The following is a 10,437-nucleotide window of genomic DNA, read 5'->3' as shown; positions in this document are numbered from 1 at the left end:
AACTGTCGTGTGGATGTTCAAGCATGTTCTGGTGTTGGCCCTTTGGGGTCCTACCCTTGATGGGTTCTGCTTTGGTACATTCAATCTGTAAAGAATAACTATACCGGTCTACCAGGCGATACAGGAGAAATTAGGTTCTTACCTGCTCATTTTCTTTCTGTTTGCCTGTAGACCGGTATAGTTCCCCGCCCTTTTTTGTCTTTGTGCGGTGATTGCGGGTTTTTGCTTGCATGCAGATTTTAAATTTTTCTGCGGGTTCTAGTATTTTCTAGGGCTGGGGAGATATAAGAACAGCGGCTAGGCTTAGCTGGTGAGCTGTGGGGACACTTTCACTGCAGGATTCCAGTTCTATACAAGTTCCAAGAATTGTTACCATGTGTTTTTTAACCTCCTGTTTGGAGTGTTTTTGCTGTTCAGTTAGTATTTTCCTAGGTTCTGCTTGACTATTCGGCAGACTGGATTGCTAGAGGGAGCCTCAGCTACTATACTACAAGTTTTTGTCTCAACCTGCTGGTCATAGTGAAGAATAAACCCATCTGTAAAGAATAACTATACTGGTCTACAGGCTAACAGAAAGAAAATTAGCAGGTAAGAACTTAATTTCTCCTTGATGGGTTAGATTTGTACTGAATTTATCCTAATTTGACACATACTAGGGATCTAATACCAATATACATAGCATAGTTTACAATTTGCCATTTGAGTGACCAGGTATCGGAGTATTTTTTGGAAAGATTACAGAAACTTCAGACCAGATGTGCCAAGTGGGTGGAACTTAGGGGTGAATATGTGGAATAACATGTAAATTGAGGATTCTCAAGCTATGTCAGCTGAAGATTTCCTCCAGAGGTAACTAAAAACTCCCTTTTACCAAGCCTCTCAGGCAGTAGCAATGTCCCTAAGCAATGGCTCAAGGATGCTTGCAGCAACTGGGGGTTCTGGCCACTTTTGGAGAAGGACCTCTGATGGTGATGCTTAGGGATCCCCACCAGCTACACAGCAAGAATCAGGGCTAGTGTTGGACATGCTGATGGCCAGGGCCTTTTCTCCAAGCCTGCCATTAGTATCATGCTGACAGACCCTCACCAAATACAGAAATACAAATTAGAAGCAAAAGAAAGTAGACAAATTGAACAGGAAACTCCAAAAAGTTAAACTCAGGAAGTACTTCAACACTGGAGAAATAAAAACTGGAAAAACATCTGCTCTACATACTTCCCAAAGCTGACATATTTCAGTCAAATTCAAAATAAAGTGCTTTGTTACCGTAGATTTATTTTTCTAGTTTCTCTTTTCTTCTTTCCTGTCTTCTGCAAGTTCTTCTTTAAGCAGTTGCTATCCCTTAGCCTTTTCTTCCCACTTTTGTTTCATTCCCTCACTACAACTACCTCTGACATTAACCTTTCCATACAGCTCTTTCTGCGTTTCTTTTCTAAGTCCACTCAAATTTCAGCCTCCCCCCCTACCCTTCTCTTTACTTTTTGGTTACCTATCAAATTTCTATCTTTTTCTCTTACTCACTTTTTCATTCCTTTCTACTTTCAGTTTACTCCCCAGTACCATATTTTTACCCACTGTAATCACTATCCTCTGCTCATTTATTTCTCTGCCAACTCCCTCTTTCCTACATGGTGAATCCAAAAGGGAGCCCAAGGATGCCTTAACGACAGGACAAGGCACAACGGAGTTGTGAAGCTGAGATGTCAATAATTCCGCTTAGAACCGCAAGGCACAAGCGGAATAGAAATCACTAATGTAATGTAATGTAAAGTTCACTGTATTGATAGCACTGGGAGGACTTGAAGATTCGGCACTGACAGTGTTGCTGCATCTATTCATCTGGCAAGAGTTTCAACAGCTGGTAGATCTATCAAAGAAAGAGCATTTACTGCAGGTCAAATTTAGAAGCGATATTGCTGGAGGGCTGTCATGCAAGATTTGCTACTTTGCTTGAAATGTGGCAGCTAAAATTTAATGCTATGAAATGCACAAATGTGTTTGGGCTGCAAAATCACAAAGGTACAGTTTAGGGGGTTAAGAGCTTTTGTGCGTGACAGAAGAGCGGGACCTGGGTGCAATTGTATGTCATGATCTTAAGGTGGCCAAACAGGTTGAAAAGATGACGGCAAAAGCTAGAAGGGGCTAGGTTGCATAGGGAGAGGTATGGCCAGTAGGAAAAAGGAGGTATTGATGCCCCTTATTTAGAATATTGTGTACAATGCTGGAGGCCGCACCTTCAAAAAGATATAAAAAGGATGGAGTGAGTTTTCAGGATTTCCCCAATGAATATGCATGAGATCTATGTGCATGCACTGCTTTCAATGTATATTTACTGGGGAAACCCGATTGGATTGTGGCCCTGGTGCAGAGGAAGGCTCCTAAAATGGTGGGTGATCTTCGTCATAAGGCGGATGGGGACTGACTGAAATAGCTCAATCTGTATTCTTTGGAGGGGAGAGATGTGTAGCCGTGAATGAGTTAAGAGAGGGAGGTAGATGTCGCCATTTGGCCTTTAGCTGCCCACACTCAAGATGGCCGCCCTGACGTCATGAGGCGCGGGGCGGCGCGATTGGAGGGCCGGCGGCTGGCTGGGCGGGGCCCGCGCGTGGCTCCCTTTAAAAGCAGCCTGGATCGGCGGGCGCTCGGGGCGCGCGTGACCTTCAGCTCGAGCTCGCAGTCATCATGGTGCACAGGAAATTCTTCGTGGGCGGCAACTGGAAGATGAACGGCGAGAAGAAGAGCCTGGCCGAGCTGATCGGCGTCCTCAACGCGGGCAAGCTGAGCGCCGACACGGGTAAGAGATGCAGTTGGGTTTTCAGGCTAGCCCTAATGAATATGCAGGAAGCTAATTTGCATGCCTATGCAAATCGCTCTCATGCATATTCATTAGGGCTAGCCTGAAAACCCGATTGGCCTGGTTGGGAACCACTGCCCTAGGGAACGGGTTGCATTCAATGGGAAATCCGGATTGCGGCCCTTTTGCTATGCAGGGATTGAATCTCTAGGAGCTGTTTCTATATCTAGACCCTAGTCCTCTCCATTGACATAATCTTATCTTACAGTGTAAAGGGCAGCAGTAGTGACCTTTGCTGGGTCAGCATGGGGGGGGGAGGCATCAGATTGGAGATGGAGACAGCTGCCCAGACTTGGGGGTGGGGTGTATATATATAGTAAGTCTAAAGGTCTGGTGGCTGACCTGGCTCTTAAAGTCAGCCTTGAGAATCTGAGCCCCTCTCTTATTCCTCCCCTGCCCACTGTTATATCCATGGGGGTGGGGGCTGCAGGACCCAGACCCGTTTCTGAGTTGCTGGTGTGCGATACCACTCTACCTCTCTGTGTCTCCAGAGGTGGTCTGCGGTGTACCTGCCATCTACATCGATTTTGCTCGGCAGAAACTTGATGCCAAGATTGGTGTTGCAGCACAGAACTGCTACAAGGTGGCAAAGGGAGCATTCACCGGGGAGATCAGGTGAGTGGGTGGGGGGCACTGACGGGCAGGGGGCTGTGTTAATCCTGGCATGATGTCATCTGATCGGTCTCATTTCTTGTCACACCTCAGTCCTGCCATGATCAAAGACTGCGGTGCACACTGGGTGATCTTGGGGCACTCTGAGAGACGTCACGTCTTTGGGGAGTCGGATGAGGTGAGGCCTTTCATTGAGAGGACTGGTGGGCTCCTAATGGGAGGAGCAGTTGGTGGCATTTCTCCAATCCTGCTGCTTTTCCTTTCACAGCTGATTGGGCAGAAGGTGGCACACGCCTTGGCAGAGGGGCTAGGGGTCATTGCTTGCATTGGAGAGAAGCTACATGAGCGAGAGGCGGGAATAACGGAGAAAGTGGTGTTTCAACAGACAAAGGTGATTGCAGGTGAGTGTGAGGCCCATGAGCTAGAAGCTTTCCACATCGCTAGTCCCTCCCTTTCGTAGGGACCTGTCATGGCCCGTCTTGGGGGCCCATTTAATCTCCTTGATTGAGGCATTGTGCTGAAGCCTATTCTTTTTTGTTCTTGCTTTTTATTTTCTCTGTAGACAATGTGAAGGATTGGAGTAAGGTGGTCTTAGCTTATGAGCCTGTCTGGGCAATTGGAACTGGTAAAACGGCAACTCCACAGCAGGTAAAGGAGGGTAGAATTGCCTTGCCTTCCTGTTGGGCGAAGGGTGTATATTAATAGTAGATTTGCTATGAAGAGACCTAGACACAAATCCCCCTCCCTTCCTGAATGTTACTGTATAATGCAGAAGTAGCTAATATGCAGCTGTTTTGCTTGGCAGGCTCAGGAAGTGCACTGCAAGCTGAGGGGGTGGCTAAAGAGCCAGGTGTCTGAAGATGTGGCAAACTCGACTCGTATTATCTATGGAGGTAAATCACCAGGGCCCTGTGGCTAACGGTTGCCATAATCAATGCTTTATAAGTCTTCACAGCCACAATTTGGCATAAGTGCTTCTGCTTCACTACCTTAATCCACTACACTTTCAATAGGAGAGAGGACTTCTAGAAAATATTCAGTGACATGAATGTTTTCATCAAGTTTTCTCTCTGCACCATTGGTCATAGCAAACCTTTGATGCTATAGTGTTGCGCAGGGGTGCCCACACTTTTTTGGCTTGCAAGCTACTTTTAAAATGACAGTCAAAACGATCAACCAACAATAAAATTTTTAAAAACACAAAGCACACTACACAGAGAAAATGTTAATTATCATTTGTATTCGGGGTTTTTTTCAGAGGTCAAGGCAGATGACTTTAAAATATGCAATGTCACCTCAGTAACAACTATACAAAAATAGACAAATATACCCCCTCCCCTTTTACTAAAACCGTGATAGCGGTTTTTAGCGCAGGGAGCTGCACTGAATGCCCCTTGCAGCTTCCGACGCTAAAAACCACTATTGCGGTTTAGTAAAAGGGGGCCATTGTGCAAAATATAGACAGCAGATATAAATTCTCCAAACGGACACATTTTTATCACTAAATTGAAAATAAAATCATTTTTCTACATTTTTGTCTGGTGATTTCATGAGTCTCTAGTTGCACTGCCTTCTTCTGTAAATCCAATATTTCTTTCTGCTCCCTCCCCTTTTCTTTCTTTCTCTCTCCTCCTGCCCTCCCTCCCCCAAGTCACCACGACAATTTCTTCCTGCCTACGACGTCAATTCTGATGTCAGAGAGGAAGTTCCAGGCCAGCCAGGCGGCGATTGGCTGGCACAGATCTTCCTCTCCAACGTCAAAATTGACTTCGGAGGTGAAGGCTTCTGGGTCTGGCGCTTGTATGTGCCTGGCTTGGGGAGGCAGGAAGAACAAGATCATAAAGGCGATTGACCATTTGGGCACCCCTGGTGTTGCATATAATTAGCTTAACAGAGCCTGTCTGTTGCTGAAGAGGAGCTAAGCTAGAGCCAGAATCATGGGGGATGTTGTTCTTCTCTCCTCCCCCCCAATGGAGTAAACATCTAAACTCTAGACTTTTTTGTTTGTTTTACTTTTCCAGATTCAAACTTGAACTGAGTCAATAGCTTGCAATTTAATTGTATCTATGGGCGTGATCGGTGTTGCAGAGCATTAGCCATGGCTGAAGGTTAGAGGGTGGCGGAAACATAAACCACGGGCTGATGGTCAAGTGGCCTCTTCAGGGTAGCACCAGTCCCCCAGTTCTCTCAGCCCTGCAAGCTCTAGTAGTCAAAATGGCTGCTGTGACTTTAACTGCAGTGGCCTCCTGTGAACGCTGGACGGGAGGGAGGTAATTCTGGCAGAGGGTGGGGGAAAGGCATATTCAGAGTGTAAGGGACATGAATAATCCACATTCTCTGCCCTTGCCATGAGGATTGTGGAGTGAGAGAAGGTGGGATTAGTAGACCCCCTAGAGCAGTGATTCCCAACCCTGTCCTGGAGGAACACCAGGCCAATCGGGTTTTCAGGCTAGCCCTAATGAATATGCATGAGAGAGATTTGCATATGATGGAAGTGATAGGCATGCAAATTTGCTTCATGCATATTCATTAGGGCTAGCCTGAAAACCCAATTGGCCTGGTGTTCCTCCAGGACAGGGTTGGGAACCACTGCCCTAGAGGCCTTAACACTGAAAATGTAGTAATGTGAAGGGCTCCTTGTAGCTAAAAGAAACAAGGCAGTGGTTCCCCAACCCTGTCCTGGAGGACTCCCAGGCCAGTTGGGTTTTCAGGAGAGCCCTAATGAATATGCATGGAGCAGATTTGCATGCCTGGCACCTCCATTATAGGCTGATCTCTCTCATGCATATTCATTAGGGCTATCCTGAAAACCCTACTGGCCTTGGGGTCCTTAAGAACAGGGTTGGGAGCCACTGGCGTAAGGCTTTGTACTTATGCTTATGAATTGCGTGATCTACTGCTGTAGAAGGTGGTTTTTAGCAGAGCTGGAGCAGTTGCAGAATGACCTCCTTATCCTGTTTTTCTCTTTCCTCAGGCTCCGTAACAGGTCCTACATGTAAGGAACTGGCATCCCAGGCAGATGTGGATGGATTCTTAGTTGGCGGAGCATCCCTGAAGCCAGAATTCATTGACATCATTAATGCCAAACACTGAAGCTGGTTCATCTTCCTCTTCTGTATTGTACCATGATTACTTACAAATGTCCAGTGTCTGCCACCTTGGCTTTTTAGCTGATGGTAACGGTTACTTTATGGCAGAGATCTCAAAAGTCCCTCCTTGAGGGCTGCAATCCAGGATTTTCCCAATGAGTATGCATTGAAAGCAGTCTTCACATAGATCTCATGCATATTCATTGGGGAAATCCTGAAAACCCGACTGGATTGCAGCCCTCAAGGAAAGACTTTGAAACCCCTGCTTTATGGTGTCTGTATTTGTAAGTTGGGTGAGGGTGGTAGATGTGTCCTTGTTATCTCCTGTATCTTTGCCTGAAAGCTGCCCCAGTACAAAGCAGGCCCCTTGTGTGTCCCTATCCTACTGAAATAAAACTAAAGTGAAGTGGTCTCTGTGTGAATGAGTAACTGGTCTATCCTCAGAACATGTGGATCGTAGACATGAAGTAAAAATACATTTACTGACAGCAGCCTACTGGGTCCCTTTTTGCCTCTAAGCTTTGGTTGCAGGGTGTAAAAATAAAACTATGAGGTACAGATAAAAATACCTCTAAATCAGATCGACTTGAAAACAAAAAAGCTCCATAAGTAGTAGTATATCTGTGCTTCAAGCTCGGTGATGGAGCACGTGTACCATCGCAGTGCTCAAAAAATGCTTATGCCACCCTTCCCCTAATACAAAATATCTTGTATAGGTACTGCAGGGAACATAAAGGCTGTCCTTTTGTGTAAAAAGGATTGTTTATAGAAACAGCTCAGAACCAGAAGGAAGCTCAGCCTTTGACCGATTGCTCACCAGCAATCGCAGCTTCAAGGAGCAGTTGTACTCATTGGCCCTGTGCTAAGTTAGAGAAACCAGCAAAAGGTTTGCTTAGAGCAGGGGTTCTCAACTCGCACCTGGAGTCCTCCCTTGCCAGTTAGGTTGTCAAGATCTCCACAATGACTATGCAGGAAATAAATTTGCATATAAGGAGGCAGTGTATAAAAATTCAATGTGGATATCCTGACAACTTGACTGCCAAGGGGGGTACGCCAGGCCCGAGTTGTAAAACACGGCTGTTTTTAAGGGAGTGGTTGGGGGAAGTAGAGGGATACTGTCACCCTCCTTTTGTGGCTTGGGGAATGGCCTCTGTAAGTGGGGAACTTCAGGTTGATGAACATGCTGGAGCCTGATTGGCTCTTCTATTTATCATTTCTGATGTGCTGAAAGGTGGATGCAGTGCTGCACATGTACATTTATCATGTAATAGATGGTCCCTGCTCAGAAGAGCTTACAATCTAATTTAGACAGACAAGCAGGACCTAAAGGTATTGGGGAGTTTCTCGCAGCGAGAATGGTAAGATGAGACATAGGTATCTTAGGGTGAGTGGGAGTTAGGAGTTATTGGCCGGGTATAATACATTTGAACTAAATATGTAGTCCAGTACTTGGGGCTGGTAAGTGATGTGAAGGGGCCATCAGGCCTTCTAGGGCACAGCTGATTCACTTGGTCATGTAATGACGTGTATATGTTACATGCTAACATTCAGGTGTGTAAATATTTCTGCTTTCAATCAACTACAACTCTGGCACTTTGCTCCTTTTATAGAAAGACATACACAGGCTAAAACAGTCACTTTCCTGCTCTCTCAGCCTCGGTGCTGTTATCAAAATTACCTTAGGGCCTCATTCTGTAAACAGCGCCAGGTGTCCCTGTGGTAGGGGTGGCATATTAAACCACCTGGAGACGCCTGGCAGCCATGCCTGTTCTCCGACCCTGACCACACTTTTCAGGTAGGCATTGTTAGTCATCAGAGACTGGATGGACCATTCGGGTCTTTATCTGCCGTCATCTACTATGTTACTATGTAGAGGGTGCCTCACCTTAGGTGTTGCTAGAATGGGGGGGGGGGGGGGAGGTTTTACATTGGTTTTATACCAATTAAAAACAATTTAGCTCCATGTGTAACTAAGACATCAGTGGGCGTCCGTGGTTAGGGTGCCTGGAGGTCGCTTAACCTAGGTACTATTTATAGAATCAGGATCTTAGTGTTTTGCCCATTTTAAGACTTTGGACCCTGTTTTGCTACAAGTGGCTCTAGTGTTTTTCTCAAAGATTGTCAAAGAAATCTGATTTCCAAAGCTTTTGTCTTAGTTTTCTACGGGTTCCAGCTCCACTCGAAGGTAGAGACTAGCGCCTGTTCCTTTGTGCTTGACAGAGGAAGACTTTGTACCTCGAAGATGGGGACAGGCTGCAGTACGGCACCAGAGAACAAATGAAAGAGCTTGCCACCTTCCCAACAGCACCGCTAGGGTAATCATGATGCCACAATGGAAACGAGATACGAGGAGGACTCGCATGATCTGTAAATATTGTAGAACCCATCAGCACCACAGCAATGTCCATCCTTCACACCCTCTGACCCGCGCCCTCTCCCGTACAACCTTTGCAATAAAACAAGGAACGAAATAGATGCAGTTACTGCTTTTCTACTGAATTTGGTCTAGTTCTTTGTGAATTTGTATTCCATCTGGAACTGAGGATAGAGTGAATGGCACGTTTTTAAAATGAATAAATACATGAGATTCAGAACCACGGACAGTTCAATGATATTTAGGGAATCTTACGTGACCCCCAACCTCAGCTGGCACAAAGCATTCAAAGCTCAGGATTTTTGAACATTTTATTTGGCACTGTTTGCCTTATCATTGCTGGTCCATCATGCCCGCGGCGGCCCTGAGACTGCTTCAGTGCCCATGAAGCTAGTTATGGTTCTTCAACTGGGAAAAAACACTCAGACTGATTTCTTGGCGTCTCCCCAACATCTTTAAAGGTCCCCTGACCTGCCAAGACTCCAAAATAAGCCTCTTGTGCCTTCAATCTAAAGGAGCTACATTGTGTCTAATTTTCAGTTTAGGCTTTTGAAAATCAAAAGATGAATTTAAAAATCTGTATTTAATTGAAGGAACAAGTCCAGCTTCTATGAAACCTGAAGATGCTCCACTGCAAAGCTTTGCAACATTTTAACAAAGGTGGCTGCTACTCTTAAGAGAAACCTGGTCTGCACAGAGTACGATTTTTATTTCACTCACATCCCTAAGGCTCAGAATAGCAACAAATCCCATACTCATAAATTATCCTGCGCACTTGAGCGATTTTACTATTAATTACAGAAACTGACACAAGATTCTATCCTAAACCCCCATCAGGACACAAGGAAAGCAGTTGTGTTCTGTCCCCAGTGAGCAGATGATTCTGCGGTTTCCTCTTCAAGGACAATGTCATGAGCGTATCTTCACCTTTGTTTCATATCCCCGCTCCATGGAAAATCTCTCATATTTGCTTTCCAGTTTCTAACCAGACGCCTGCCGGCAGTTCAGCATCTCTTCAGAGCCTGTTGTCTGCATATGCCATTCACAGGGCATTCCCAAATGTGTTCAAGTGCAGTGAGGTAAGAACTATGCCGGAGGCACTGCAGGAAGAGAAGCAGTGTGGAAACCCTGGCTGAAGCTGAGAGGGGAGCACAGATCTCTGTGGCTGTCAGAGAATAGCTCAGATATTTGCATCCAAGTAATCACAGCACTTTTCAGGATAAGCAGCGTGAAATCTGTTTTATTCCTTGGGATCTTGCTAGAGAAAATAGGGTTATGTAAATGGCATCTGTGGCACAGAGAGGGGGAGATCCTTGACAAAGCAGGACGTGTTGTACTAACCCACATGACCAAGTTAAAAAGTGATAAATCACCTGGACAGAATGGTACTAAAAGAACTCAAACATGAAATTGCTGACCTGCTGTTAGTGATCTGTAACCAGTCGCTAAAATCATCTGTACTACCTGAAGATTGGAGGGTAGCCAATGTTTTGCTGATTTTGAAAAAG

At 45.5% G+C, this 10,437-nt stretch overlaps 2 protein-coding genes across 3 annotated transcripts in view; both read left to right on the top strand.

Annotated features, from left to right (window-relative positions):
* The first annotated feature begins 2,606 nt into the window (after positions 1–2,606).
* On the top strand, positions 2,607–6,966 carry TPI1 (triosephosphate isomerase 1). 2 transcript variants are annotated; one of them, XR_004537249.1, is made up of 8 exons: positions 2,607–2,794; positions 3,346–3,469; positions 3,560–3,644; positions 3,735–3,867; positions 4,029–4,114; positions 4,272–4,359; positions 6,441–6,667; positions 6,795–6,966. XR_004537249.1 is itself a non-coding variant. In XM_033924183.1 (7 exons), exons 1-7 carry the CDS (start codon positions 2,683–2,685, stop codon positions 6,557–6,559), a joined length of 747 nt encoding a protein of 248 aa, XP_033780074.1. In that variant the 5' UTR covers positions 2,607–2,682; the 3' UTR covers positions 6,560–6,966. The 2 variants fall into 2 exon arrangements, 1 of the variants encoding a protein (XP_033780074.1); XM_033924183.1 differs by having other exon boundaries at positions 6,441–6,966.
* Positions 6,967–9,718: 2,752 nt separating this feature from the next.
* Positions 9,719–10,437, top strand: part of ENO2 (enolase 2) — a 73,672-nt gene continuing 72,953 nt past the window's right edge. Inside the window, exon 1 of the mRNA XM_033924174.1 lies at positions 9,719–10,008. Within this exon, the coding sequence (XP_033780065.1) occupies positions 9,841–10,008 (168 nt within the window). The 5' untranslated portion in view covers positions 9,719–9,840. The remainder of the gene's footprint in view (positions 10,009–10,437) is intronic.

The sequence above is a fragment of the Geotrypetes seraphini genome, chromosome 16, assembly GCF_902459505.1.
Source record: "Geotrypetes seraphini chromosome 16, aGeoSer1.1, whole genome shotgun sequence".
Lineage (NCBI taxonomy): Eukaryota > Metazoa > Chordata > Amphibia > Gymnophiona > Dermophiidae > Geotrypetes > Geotrypetes seraphini.
Note: the sequence above shows the minus strand (reverse complement) of the source record. Positions and strands in the feature narration are given on the sequence as shown.